The 14,775-nt window shown below is 39.1% G+C and overlaps 1 protein-coding gene across 14 annotated transcripts in view; it reads left to right on the forward strand.

The window, feature by feature from the left end:
* Window positions 1-13,106, forward strand: part of arvcfb (ARVCF delta catenin family member b) — a 216,161-nt gene extending 203,055 nt beyond the window's left edge. For 5 of the 14 annotated variants that reach the window (XM_041998645.1, XM_041998647.1, XM_041998648.1 and 2 more), the window contains 9 exons: window positions 268-395; window positions 1,885-2,035; window positions 2,260-2,452; window positions 3,313-3,424; window positions 3,751-3,838; window positions 5,139-5,192; window positions 6,803-6,897; window positions 8,788-8,900; window positions 10,328-13,106. In XM_041998645.1, the coding sequence (XP_041854579.1) occupies window positions 268-395; window positions 1,885-2,035; window positions 2,260-2,452; window positions 3,313-3,424; window positions 3,751-3,838; window positions 5,139-5,192; window positions 6,803-6,897; window positions 8,788-8,889 (923 nt within the window). In that variant the 3' untranslated portion in view covers window positions 8,890-8,900; window positions 10,328-13,106. The remainder of the gene's footprint in view (window positions 1-267; window positions 396-1,884; window positions 2,036-2,259; window positions 2,453-3,312; window positions 3,425-3,750; window positions 3,839-5,138; window positions 5,193-6,802; window positions 6,898-8,787; window positions 8,901-10,327) is intronic. The other 9 variants (XM_041998646.1, XM_041998649.1, XM_041998652.1 and 6 more) reach the window with 7 other exon arrangements.
* The last annotated feature ends 1,669 nt before the right edge of the window (window positions 13,107-14,775 follow it).

The following is a 14,775-nucleotide window of genomic DNA, read 5'->3' on the forward strand; positions in this document are numbered from 1 at the left end:
TTTGCCCTTGTAATGTTTCACTCCCCCAAAAAAAGCCCAAAGTGCTTTGTTTTTAGCATTTGATATGGTTTTCTAATCAAACCTGAGGTATGGGACATCACGTCAAACTCAAGTTTCTGTCCTGTGTTGTGATGCCAAAGGACACTCCCTATCGACCGAGATAAGCCTCATTACCGGCCCATCCTTCACACAGCTAGTCCGGTTCGTCTGCCTTGCCAGGGCTTCTAATCGGTGTGTTTGTGTGTGTCTCTTTGTGTCCCCCTTCAGGCTTTGAGCTGCTGTACCAGCCAGAAGTAGTGAGGCTCTACCTTTCTCTGCTGACAGAGAGCCAGAACTACAACACCCTGGAGGCAGCTGCAGGGGCTCTGCAAAACCTCAGTGCTGGACAGTGGACTGTGAGTTCTGGGTTGGTGAGGGTACAACATAAAGACACTGTGTTCTATCTCACTTTTTGCTTACTTACTTTCTTCTGTCTTAGTCATGACCTTTCAACAAAAATATATTTGACAACGAGAAAGTGTCACTGTAGCTTGAAAGGCAACAAGACTTTGCTGGAAAAAAGACAATTAAATTTTAAATAGTTTACACAGAGTGTAAACCATTTAAAATATTGATGGCCAGATAGTTGGGGCTTGACTGTAATAAATATAAGTGCTGCTTTGTCAAAGTGGGTTGATATATATAGAGAAAAATAACAGCAATCCCTCTGGGATTTGATGGGTAGCAAAAAAATAAAAAAATAAAGAACATTTTATTTATAGACCTTTGAATATTAAGTTTATAGTTAGTGTTTTGTCAACATAACCTCAAACAATAGGACAAGTTAGATGAGGTAGGACAGGAAAGTTGGTGGTAACATCTTTCTTCGTTAGGAGCTTCTGTCCAGGTGGCATTGCATTGTTACTTGACTTATAATTTACTGTAACTAATTTACACTACACTCATTTACTACATATGTGCTTCTGATGATGAATTAGATGAGCCACAACCAGTCATTTATTCAAATCAGAGCTGCTGAGAAGCTGTTCTGCTCACCGGCAGCAGTAAATTATCACCGGGGAAGGCTAGCTGTCAAATGCCAGTTAACGCTAAGCACCTCAGGCAACAGCAGTCACCTGTATTTTTCTGCAGACTGACTGCACTCAGCTCACAGCAGTGCTTCTCAGTACGCCTGTCCTCAGAGCTCAGACCAAACACATCCTGCTGTCCTCTGGATTTTTCCTCAAAATCAAGCATTTCTAGCTTAAGTGAAAAAGAAACACCTGAGATTCTTTCAATTCTTTTAGTTAAAATCCAGCTGTGAGTCTCAGATTTAGTATTCTGAATTATTCAGCAGTAGTGATTTTCAGCTCAGGAAATTATTATTGGGCGAAGGGGTTCTCAGGAGCCTTTGGAGCACTTAACACATCACTGACTCACCTGCTAGCTGAAAAAAAGTATGTTCTGACCATCCTGATATGTCAGGATATCAGAGTTTCAGTTTTAAATCTCTTATTCTTTGTGCCTTCTTTGCGGCACAGCATTGGAGCTGTTTCCTCATGGCTGACTACTGCCACCTGGTGGCTCATCCGTGCATTTCCGCAGCTTAATTACATCTCATGGGGTACCAGCACTTAGAAGAGAAATCCTTTTATGTCAAACTTAATGTTTCATGTTACAAAAAATTAGAAGTAAAATCCACTGATGTTTAAATTAAGACAAATTATATCACATATCCGTTCAGAGGCCGCCATGTAAGGCTGTGAATTAGTCAAGCCTGTGGAGAAATTGTCTTGTCGCTACTGAGAGAATGACTTGACTTTTGGAGGGTACATGTTGAAGTGTGTGTGCGATCATGAAATTCTAAATGTCACAGTTAAAACATACCATACCTCCGCCCTTTAGTGGTCCAACTACATCCGAGCCACGGTGCGGAAGGAGAAAGGTCTGCCCATCCTGGTGGAGCTGCTGCGCTCAGATTCTGACAAGGTGGTCCGAGCCGTGGCCATCGCCCTGCGCAACCTGTCCATTGATCGCCGCAACAAGGATCTGATTGGTACAGAGTATTAGCAATAACACACACTCAGCTGTTTGTGAAATGATAAAGATTTGCTTCATGGTTTTTTCACATTTAACATGAAATCACAGCTGACATTGCAAGTCAACCAGAGTAACTAAATTAATAATAATGACACATAATAATTTTTCTTGAATATTAATGACATTTCCTATTCACATTATCTCAGCTGTTTAATGTCAGTTCAATATTTCACCTTATAGGAAGTTATGCCATGCGGGACTTGGTGAGCAACCTGCCCAGCGGTCAGCAGCGACCAGCCAAGAACCTGGAGGAGGACACTGTGGTCGCCATCCTCAACACCATCCACGAGATAGTTACAGACAGCTCTGAAAACGCTCGCTCTCTCATCCAGGCCCAGGCCATCGAGAAGCTGGTTGCCATTAACAGGACCAGGTACGCCTTTTAAAGTCACATTGCCACTGTGTGTAAGCTGAGAACATTGATGGCAAGAAATTCTCTTTATCTGCTATCTCAGAAGAAGCTATTTTCTTTTTTTTTCTGCCATACTGAAAGAGTGTGTCCATGTTCCTGTAAATAATGCATGTCAGCGTATCAATGAGACGTAATTACTACAGTAAGAACTTGAAAGCAGGTTACTTCATGAGCCTTTATTAGTATTCATGGAGGACAATGCCATGTGTTTCAAATAGTGAGAACTCAGCCTTTACAACAACAAGCCTGAGCTTCCAGTCATTACTACTGACCACATATTAATTACCTCTGGAGGCAGTTTTAGTGTGTGTTTGTGTGTGGTGGTGGTGGTGGGGGTAGTAAGAGCTCAGGCTGGTGTTTTTAAGCACTTTTAAGTCTTATTTTACCACATGATTGTATGAACTTGTTCCACGTCACACTTTTGTTGTAAGATAAAGAGCACTTCTAAATGGCAGCTTCTTATGTGGGGATGTATTGATCATTCTGAAAGCCACTAACTAGCATGAATTTACATATTTCATTCACAGACCAAATAGCTGTGTTTCCTCCCAGCCTCAAGAGATTAGCTTTCTTTGATGTGAGGCCCCCCCACCCACTTTTAATTAATACTGGTGGCTCAGAGGTAGCTAATGAAAGGAAATGTGCACTCATCTGGTTATGAATTAAAAACCAGACCCCGGAGCTGCCAGGGGACACAATGTCTTTGAATAAAGAGATTGATTGCAGCAACGGCGAGTTAGCGCACCGACTTTAACTCTGTTGGAGTTAGATGGGATTTTTTACTTGAAATTGCTCAGGTTAACTTCTTCTTTTCATTTCAGCCAATCAGCACGGGAAACAAAGGCAGCTTCCCACGTTCTGCAGACGGTGTGGAGCTATAAGGAGCTGAGGAACGCTTTGACCAAGGATGGCTGGAACAAGAGCCACTTCCAGGTACAGAAGTGTAACCTAAAGCATGTGTTTAATTTTTTTCTTTCTGTTTTTTCTCTTTAATCTGGATTACTGTTCGGGGGAATATGAGATCCTTCATTTTTCTATTAATGAGATTACCCATTAAGGGTCCATTCACATGGAAAACGGTATTAGGAGCTTCATTAACCACTTCTGCTCTAATATAATTACTCTAGATGAAGCTCTGGTAACTAAATCCTGATGTTTAGATTTTAAAGCTGGAGTATTGTCTAACTCATCATTAAAAGAGAATAGTATATTGTTTGAGCTGTGTGATGTTATAGAGCTTTCTTTACCTCATTCATCAGCCCACTGTGACGGCCACCCCTAAAGCAACCAAGAACGGCAAACCAGGTTATGATGACACCACCCTGCCCCTGATGGAAAAGAACCAAGGTCAGTCACTGTTAACAACAGTGTGTGCTGCTGTTTTTGCCTGTTTTGGGGACCAGATGGAGTAACTACGTGGAGACAAACTGAAGAACACTTAAATGGCTTCTTTATGATGTTCACCAGAGTGAAATCTGGAAGACATGTCATATCTATAACAATTTGCCTAATTTTAAAGCAAAGGTTGATAGTTTTATCAGTCAACAAATCCCATGAAAACACTAAAGCCAAGCCTATTGACTAACCTAATTAGTCAATAAGTTTAGTGCTATTGACTAAAACCTACTAACTAATTAGGTTTTAGCATCTTTATAAAAAAAAAGGTTAGTTACCTAAATGACTTATTTTTTAGCCAGTGATGAATCGAGATTTTTGCTCCCATGTCATCCGGTGAGTTTATATTATAGCAAATAGAGCTGGCAAGATTAAACCGTTTAAGGGTTTTCTGCTAAAGATGTGAGGCTTTATGGTTGGGTCTCTTCTTTTTCATTGGAACTTTTGGGAACTTAAAAAAACAGCCTTCAAATACACACAAAGACAATAAATGAATCAGCTGCATCTTTCAGAATAATCCTACCCTGGCTGTCCTCAATGTTGGTCAGAACAAAGTACTAATAATTGATGGAAAGCAGCTTCTGACTGTGTGTGTCCATTTGCTGAGGACCTACATGTTTTCTTTAGTCTTTCTTTTTTTTTCTTTCTCATGGCTCTGTTGGAGTTGCTCTGCTTGCCACATTACAGCTGTCATCCCTCTGTACGGTGAAGCTGCGCTATGTTCAATGATGCAATAATGCTTTTCATTCTGTAGGAGTCAAAAATGAAGGACACAACGTGAGGTGGAGCTTTGAACCTCATAATGCTGTTATATTTACTTTTGATGATTAAGAAAATAACAGCAGAAACTCATATTGAGAGATTTGAAATAATGTGATTGATCCAGGAATATAGAAACGATCCCTCTTAACTGTTAGTAAGAAGAAGTGTGTATTTGCTGTGCCAGCAGTAAATAAAAATGTGAAGCAGGTGAAGAGGGGGTTGTGACATACATTCGCCCAATGACACATCTCTGACAGAGGAGTCAATAACAAAGCAGCACTTTATTGTCCTGACTTTTGGCCCTTTTTCCTTTCTTTCCTTTTTTTCAAATTTTTTCATCCATACATGCACATAAATCACGATGCTTGTGCCTGCCCACTCTCTCAGCTTGCATTATTTTATTACTGCCACGTATCATTGCACTGAAAAGCACCAGCAGTTTTGGCTCAGTGATTAAGTTGTGTACAAATGGAATATGAATGCTTTTCAGGCACCAGGAAATGTGGCAGTGCTGATATGATATCTATGGATGAGCTGGGTCCAGGTAAGAGCCGGTCCTTAGCCAAAGAAGAATTAGCTCACCAATAATTCCTCTCCAGCATCCAATAATGCTTTTTATGACACATCTCATACACTAGTTCTTTAATCGATACCAAGATGATCTTCCTTTCTTGTCTTTTTTTCTTATATATGAAAATTTGAACCTCTGAACTCTCTGATCTCAGTGTGATGGCTTTGGACTGAGCTTTAGACTGATGCTGCATGCAAGACTCCTCTCTCAATAAGATGTCTGTATAAAACTTGCCTTAAAATATGTAGGTGGTTCTCTTTCTTTGTAATAAATCTATTCTCACTTACCTATAATAACTTGGCAGATTTCCTCAGCTGTTCTACCATCAAAGTGAATATTCTTCCTGTCATTAGAAATGGTGAAGCACAACTTTCACCATTAGTCTTTTATTATTATCTATATATAAATGTTTTCAGTGTCTCCTGGGCCTATAAGTATATATGCATATGTATGTATGTGTGTATATATATATATATATATATATATATATATATATATATTTCATATTCTCTCACTGAAAATGTAACTAGGAAAAAAAAAATCACACTTCAAAGTAAAGCTTTAAAGTAATAAATGAAGCGTTTTACATTAACTCTCAGTGTTTAGAGGAGTGTTGTTCCTCTAGGAACAAGAAGTACAACACTGCTGCAGAGAAACCCTCCTGTACGTCAATAATAACATCTGTCTTGCATCCAGATATTATTTAAATCCTCAAAGAAGCTGGAAATGGTTATATGCTAATCAAGCAGGTTTAATGTTGATAAAATACATGAAAAGTGATGCACAAGACATTTAAGGTTTTTCACACATGGATCTGATACGGAGTGTTACTCAGATTCAGGCCACTGTAATAATAATAATAATAAACTTGTATTTGAATGTGACAAAAAGATGTTTCATATCATTAAAATGTAAGTTTAATTAGTATTTAATCACTTTGTAAATGTTTATCCTACCATACAATGAGACATATGTATCTATCAGGGCTGCAGGCTCTTGTACTCTGGAGATTGGCCATATTACTCCCATAACAAGTGATTAAAGGAAGGATTTGTTCAGGCAGGGGATAAATAGGAAAAACCTGGGAGAATTACATTTTAAATCAGTTAACGCAACACTATTAAGTGCATACAAGAAGAGAGAGAGAGAGAACAAGCTGAGAGCTGGGCCTTTATAGTACAGGTGCAGCGAAATCAGGTGCTCAAGTGAAAAGGTACAACCTAGTCGGAATTCAGCAACCTATGAGGAGACGACAAAATTAATACACACAAACAAGCAAGGCCGGGGCCGTCACACTCCTAATAATCAAACCAAACTCAAAGTGGGAAGAAGAAGGCCAGCATGCAACCTTGACAAACTAAATACATGCCAGAAATATTTTGTGAATGCACTTTTTTTTGGGACAGAATCAAATACAACTCATGAATACTTGACGTAATGTGTTGAAGATCCACTATAAAAGTTTAAAATATGTGTGTACTTGCTCACTGCAGGAAAACTTTATACTTATCTTTTCACGCTTTTAAAACAAATGACCTGTTTTTAGTCAGAGGAATTAGCTGACCATTGCTCTCTCACCTCAGCAGATGGTTACTCCACCGTTGACCAGAGGGACAAGGACTGTAAATATAAGACGGGCGACGGCTCGGGGGACGTGACAGAACGGGAGCCTTTAAAGGTACAGACCGATCTCATCTGAGCTCACGTGGTACTGAGGGTAGAGACGATCAAATAACAATGTCTTGTAGAAGATTTGTCACGTCTTCTCTCTCTCGCTGTCTCTCCTGTTCCCTCTCCACGTTTTCTGTGGTGGTCCTCATTAAAGGCTCTTAATCATATTGATTCTTTAAAGAGGCTGGAAGTTGTCCTCTGTTGACGTTGCCACCGTGCAGTGGACAGCCTCAGATCTAAGAGCCACCAGTTAATTGAGTGTAAGCTTTTGGAGTCTGTTGAGTAATTAATCTGGGACTGATTAAAATAACCGCCAGCAAGCACACTTTGTGGAGAGGAGCCTTGTTTGAAAAATGAACAGGCTGCTGATTATACACAGCAGCCGGAGCTTGGTTATTGTCAAGCTGATTGGCAATCCAGCCTCAAAGAAGCATCGGGAGATAATGGCCTCAGAGGATGTCTGACATGTTAGATGACTTGCGAGCCCTTTCTGTTGTTTAGTTTTTATCTACTTGAGTGCATGATGGATGGGATTTGCCTGGTGGAACTCTAAAATGATTACAATAATGAGTTAGCTCCAGTCACCTAAGTATACAGTACTGTGAAAATGTCCAGAGTTATCCTTAATTTTATTTATATTTAGGCAGGAAGGCAGGGGAGGATTCATCACTCAATAATCCCTGTTACCACTGATTTTCAATCCAGTTCATGTGTCATTTAAAAAAACCTCCACATTTTTCTCCCTGTTTCCTTCCTTAACAATGACTTCTTGATAGCCATCTTTCCGTGGAGACAATCTGTGATGAGGTTTCTGTGAATAGTACATGGCTCAACCGAAAGGCCAGATACATCTTTCAGGTCCTGTATTAGGTCTTTTATCTTGATTGTTGGTTGTTTGTCCTCCGCTTGTCCAGTTTCTGCACACCATGCTGAAATATTCCAAGTTTTCAACTAATAGCTGTTTGGAAATCACTTTGTTGGGTTCAAAAATACTATTTCATGTTTGTCATATTGTGTTTTCACTGGTGTTTCATCACTGGTAGTGTTGGGTCCCATTAAAGAAATGGCTCTTTGCAACAGGATGCTGAGTGGGGTGCTTGTATATGCTTGGATAAGTTGTCGGTCAGTGTTAGGCAGCTTAAACTCATTCCTCTGACAATCAGGTACAAGACTGGACTGAAACTTAGTCAAGTCTTGTACTTAAAGCAGCCCAAGCAGCCCTAATTAAAGCAGCCCATGTTCAAAGAAATACTCTGAACGACCTTCAGGAAGCCTGGAGATCTCCTCAAGACAAAGCAAGAACTGAGAAATATCTCAATGTATTATGTATGAACACACTACAGTTGATATTATCAAAAGAAGCTATAGGCATTCTTTAAGCCAATCAGGGGGAACCATTATAGTTTGACTCAAGATGATATTTATGCTATAAGAGTATTTAGCGTAGCAGTAGAATAAACATCAGCACTGATTTTTTGGGGGTTTGTAGTGTAGGTTGAAAATAATTATGCTGCAGATAAACTGTCACATCTTGAAAGGGCAGCTCACACGAGACAAACAGCAGTAATGACAGCAAGCAGTCGTGCTCGTCCTCAGAGTTTCAGGCCTTCTAGCAACGCCCCACAGCTGCCATCTGTACTTCCCAGAAGTCTTCTCTGCCGCTTTGAATGCAGCTTGGCTATCGAATCCCCTTCCTCTTTGATTTGCATGTTTTGGTTTTCTTTGTTGTAATCACTCTGACTTTTTTCCAAAGCTCTTTAAAGCAGGGCACTAACTAACTGCCTTCTCTGTTCTTGGATGCATGTGTGCGTGAATACATATGTGATATGTACTGACCTCTTTTTTGTTTTTACTCTTTTTGTTTTCCTTTTCTTAACCTGTCCTCCTGTGGCTACAGAATGACACAAATAGGAAACACTATATCAGGAGTAACAGGCCTGCGGTCAGTCTGGTGGACGCTTGTGATGTTAAGCCCCAGCCTGTTGACTCCTGGGTCTAAATGCATGCATGGTAGGTCTGAAAAATTCAAGCACAACCAAGAGTAACTTCCTGCACCTTCTGGAGTAGACCGTAGCATCTTCTTCATCCTCTGCTGTGTCATCATTTCTGCCTGTTTTCATCTCACATTTTATCACTCTGCTCTCAGAGCAGCCAAAGGGAGAAGTCACCATTTAAAAACACTCCAATTAGCTGAAAATAACATTCATGATTATCATAAATTAGCATTTTAAAAATGACGAATTTATGTTGCTGCACAGGAAAAAGCATCAACCAACATGACTTCTCTGCTCTGTAATCGTAGAAAATAGACAGACTTCAGTCTGTGTTTTCAATCCTGCACTGCCTACCTCATTGAAATGCCCACCAGGCCTCACTTGCTGCTTCCACAGACAGACGCTGTTGAAATTGGTGGCAAATGACGAAGGGAATCATTCTTCAGCACTCTAAGGAGATCCTCCGGGTCTCAGGTATCCCTTAATAAAAATGCATTTGAGGGGAAGACAAAGAAATGTGCACATGCACACACTCACCTCTTCCCTCTGTCTGCATTTATCATTTAACTCATTTATTGGGTAAAAGAAAGAATATTTAAGATAAATAATTCATGTAGCCTAATAGGTTGATGACAGAAGCGTGCACTTATGCATTGCAATAGAGGAAGAGCTCATAGGCATTTGCTAATCTTAATATTTAGCATTTCAGTTCGTTGTTTAGCCTCTTGATGGTAGCATTTGCAGCAAGATTTCTTAAAGTATCCTTTTTGCTTAGCAGAAAAGTCCCTCGAAGTGTCATTTTTCTGTCAGCAGCATTTATCTTCCTTCCTCCTCCTCGCTGCCGTTATCCTCACCTCTGCCAAACCCCACTGCCTTCCTCACTGTCATCCTCTTATCTGAGTCATCTCTGTCTGTGGCCATTCATTTAGTTTTCTCACTTCCATCCATTGTGCTGTCGTAGGAAATACCTCACATGGTGAAATGGGAGATAAAGTGGTGTGATTTGTGGCCTTTACTGTGATTTTGCCCCTTTAGTAAAGAAATAAAAAGCTACAGGTAATGGTAAGAATGAATCATGGGGTAAGTGTTTTTAACTTCATTTAGCCCTTGCAGAGTTTCATTCAGCACATTAAGCATCTGTCTCCCCCTCCATTTACCATCTGGACTGATATAACGCAAGCCGTGATAGTGATGTTTTTCAAGTGCTGTCGTGAAGCTGATTGTGTTGCTGCCTGGCATAAACTGAAGAGTTTCACTCCAAATTCTCATCAGTTGATAGTAAAATGTGAAAAATTGTTTTCATATGTGAGAATATTACTTTATATTTCAACCCCCTTAAGTTGGTTTGTAGATTTTTGGACTGAAACTCATCATTTACTGGTATTTCAAACTAAAGAAGTGCTTTTCCTAATATGTTTTCTCTCTCTCTTCCATTTGTTTAAGGCCTAAAATAGCAACAATGCGACACCCCAGCTAGGAGAGGATCTCTCATCACCACTGCCATTTCACAGGAGCTCATGTTTGGAGTTGGATTTTGTACAGAAAAAGAGGATTTAAAAAGAAAACGATCACAACAGCAACTACCCAGCAGCAGCTACTGTTCAGTCATGCTTTTCTGACAAAAATTAAAGAAAAAAAAAAAAAAAGAAAAAAAAGTTACAGCTCTCACTACTTTATCATATCTACATTCCCACTGGACAGCTTGTGAATTTTATAGTGTTTGCTCTCGTTGAGCTTTACAAGAAACAGACAGAGGAGGCAAGTAAAGCGAAGTAGATGGAAAAGGAATGTGGATTGAAAGGAAACCTGTGGGTACCTGTCATTTTTTTTTAATCTAAAAGCAGTTTTGTGGGAGAATTTTGCTTTTGTGAACAGGTTTGGACTGGTGTGTTTGAAGGCTACTGGATGTTTGTTCTGGTTTTGATGACGTGGAACGGGGAAAAGGCTACAAGAATGGAAAGAAAGCGAGGTCGAGAAGAGCTGAAGCAAAATGGAGGAACACAAATCCCCCCCAAGAGTCTGATCTGATGAACTGAAGACCTGTCTGGGTTCACTGTGTTTTTCATAATAGTTAAAAAAAAAAGTGCACTGCTTTGAAATCATGTGTTAAAGAGGTGATTCATGTCCATTTTATAAAGTGAAGAATGCAAGTTGGAGCTGGACAAAAGCAAGTAAAAAAGTGCGTCTAATGAAGTTATTGTTTCTGTTCACACCGCATCAGAGGAGGAAACTAAATGGAAAATACAAAACAAAAAAAAATAATAATGAAGAGATGTTTAGTTGGACTGTGCTCAACATGAATGAGCCAAACAGCATCTCTCTCAGAGCTGTGGTTACCTGTGTGATCATTCATCGTGTATTAATACCACTTTATGAGTTTCCTGGCTGGTTGCTGTTTGTAACTGATGTATATTGAATCGGTGCTTTTGACAAGAGAGGAAGAAGATTGTTTTCTTGTTGAAATGATGGGTCTAAAAGGATTTTTCTTTCTTTTGTCACTTCTTTGTTGGATTTTTATATAAATGTATATTAGAATTAAACAAAAAAACCTTTAAAAAAAATGAAGGAAAACAAGAAAAATCACTCTTCTTTGTTGTATAGTGATACCACCTTGTTTGAAAAGCACATCTATTTGATAAAGGCTCACCATGTTTGTAAGCAACAAAAATAACCATCTGTATAATTTAAATGTGTCAGATGTTGTTGAGTCACACAAAATGATCGTTTATTTATATTTTCTATTTGTCAGAGAAAAAAAAACGTTTATCGGCATTGTTCTTTATAAAGGTGATGGGTGCAGGTTTGCCTACTCCTGACACGCTGGATGGGTTTGACAGTGGAAATGGAAAAGTCAAGAAATGACAGTGTTAATAAAAGAGCCTTCATTTTTCTTCCACATGCATTTATAGATCATCTAAACACCACCAACCCTCCTTCACTGCTGCATCTTAAAGACAAATATGAAGTTGTGAGCATGAAGAAAATCTGTACAGATGTTTATATTCTATTCTTTCCAAGTGCCAGTTTTTTGTGGTGTCGTTTGGATATTAACTAAATCACTCGTGCAGGAAGAGAGTAGAGGTGGATGATTGGATGTGTCTGGAGGCAGAAACTGAGTATAGATTAAAACGTCGAGGCAGGGGTCATAGAGTTTATATTTTTACAGCGCCGTAGTGTGAGCAGTTTGAGATACGGAATCACGTTGCCATGTAAGAGAATCCAATCTAAGCTGGTATCACTCATGCGTCTCTCACTCAAGGCGAATGGCATGTGCCTGCGTTGAAGTCAGATTTTTCTTTGTGACGTATGTGACTTTATAAAGCTTGCATATTTTACACAGTGTTTACAAAGATGTACGTTGTGGTTAAAATCAAAGAAACTACAAAACAAACAAAAAAAAAATGTTACTGTATATTGAATACACATTTCAGAGGCTAAAAAATATATAACACCCAGCATCCCTTGTGTGTGTCCTCAGACATGTGCTTTCATTGGACAAAGACCCATGTGACTGTCTGTTTTCTAAATGCACTACACAGTACCACAACCAAAGGAAATAGAGTTGTCCTCACATAAATTCCTAAAAAAGTTGTGTTTTTTTGGTGGGTTTTGTGGATGTGCAGCCAATTGTATATTTGCAGAATAAAGAGCCACACAAACTGTGCTGTAAAATACACAGACACACATCAAATCGAGCAAACCTACCTGTGTAGATATAACTGATAACTCAAGACCATCAAAATGAAGTAACTGAAGTAGCAGATGTGTTTGTACCTATCATGTGCCTTAACCTTTTCCATGGTAGATAAAGATAAGTGTGTTTTATATAACTTTATTCCTCCCCTTCGACCGTCATCTCTCCATTCTGTCTGTTCACCTTCCCTCCCTTCCTTTTCACCCAACGAAGCTCATCACTTCATCCATCCTCAACCCTTCCCCTCTCCCTCCGTAGTGTAGACTGTTGGCGGGTTTCTGCCTTGTATTACAGTGTATTATAAACTTTTAAACAGGTAGAGTCATTTAAAAAATGGGTTTGATTTACTAGAGAAGTAAAGTTAATGCTTTGGTAGCGAGCAGAAGCAATGCCACAGTGACAGAATGTAATATGTTAATTTTACTAATACCCAGAGGCAAATATTACGCTTGTTAAACATACGGAAAAATACTGGTTTGTAGAGTATAAATTTGGTGTGTTTTCAATAAATCATGCCTAAAAATTCAATGTTGCCTGATTCCTTTTATTATGACAGGTTATTTTTTTCAAACATTATGCCAACAGCCCCTGGTGGTAGAGATGCATTTTACCACCAAACTCAAACTTTTAAAGGTTCAGCTATCCCAGTGAAATAGGAGACATGAATCAAAGTAAGAGTCCTGCTAAACCATTACAAGATCTATGACAGGAGCGATTAAGGGCCAGTAATGAGGTAAATAAATTAAAATATGTTTTTTTTAATCAGGTAATGCCAGCATTTTATTGCATCATGATTTGGTACAAAAGCAGCATCCATGAAACATGGATAACCTGAAGATTTCCAGTTAGCCAACAAATGTATGAGCAAATGATAGAAATGTTATGACTATAAAGCTCGTCAAGAAAAGATTGTAATTGATTTGTATATATTTACCTCTATGGTAATGAATATCATTAAACCATTCATGTAATCTGGGGGAATTTCAGACAAAAGAAAATTAAATAAAATTTTTAAAATTCTCTTTTAATCACAGAGGGAAATTAAACAATAATAGAAGGCAAGGGAGAAAGATTAAGTTGAACATCAGTGATCCTCAGTCCCTCAGATGGCATACCATTAAGAACCATGATTAATCAATAGCTGATGGAGCCACATGTGCACTGGATCACTGTTGGATACTGTAACACACTACGTACAAAGTTACATTCACAATTGCTAAGACATTACTGTTCAGTAAAGAAGCACCGTGTTATATGTGTCCTGACCCACTGTCCACTTCCGTGGGCCCCGGGACCCCAGGGATTGACTTTTACTCTGTGTTTAAGAGCAAAGACAACACGGACCATCCAGAATGTTGGACAATTCCAGCACCCGGTTTGTGATGGTATGGGTTTATGTTAATGGCCTTGGCAGATTTCAATCTTACTTCTGTGATGGCTGCATTGGACATAAACATTCACTGAGATTTTACAGCAGCATATACAGTTTTCCAGACATCTTTTCCAAGGACATCCATGAATTTCCAGCAAGATGAGGCAAAGCCACATTCTGCACACTTTACAAAGGCATGACTGAGGGAAAAGAGGGTACAGGTACTGGACTGGCCTGCCCCTCCAGCAGTCCTGACCTGTCTCTAATGAAGTATCTGTGGAAATGAGTTGTGTGCAGCACAACTGCTGGTATAAGATTAAAAGATCTGGTATAAACATGCTTGTTTAAAGTTCTGTTTTCTGAAAATCAGCTTCTGCCTTCAGGATGGAGTTATTGTCTGCTCCAATGTAGAACAAATAGATTTTAGTTCTCATTTGTGCTTCCCACCATTGACCTTTTGAACTGTGCTATTTCATTTTACGTCTCAAATACTGTTGTTATTTTACCTTGTATGTGTGTGTGCTGCTAGTATGCAAAGCCAATAGCTGCTTGGGGGAAAATAAAGTTTATCTTCTTCTTGATCTCTTGAGAATTTTAGGAAGAATGTGATACAAATTATATTACAAATTATTTAAAAATTATACCACTTGGTATCCTTCATTAAATAATGCATACTATGTTTTGTGAGAAGTAAAAGCAACATTAAAATGTGGTAAAAGCTCCACTGTTTCTACATTATTTATGTGTTAGAGGCCTGAAATTTAAAAAAAATGGGTGGCCAGCAAGGGGCACTTGAAGGTAGCAGCCTAAAAGGGACTAGAGATG

Source organism: Melanotaenia boesemani, chromosome 11 (assembly GCF_017639745.1).
Source record: "Melanotaenia boesemani isolate fMelBoe1 chromosome 11, fMelBoe1.pri, whole genome shotgun sequence".
Taxonomy (NCBI): domain Eukaryota; kingdom Metazoa; phylum Chordata; class Actinopteri; order Atheriniformes; family Melanotaeniidae; genus Melanotaenia; species Melanotaenia boesemani.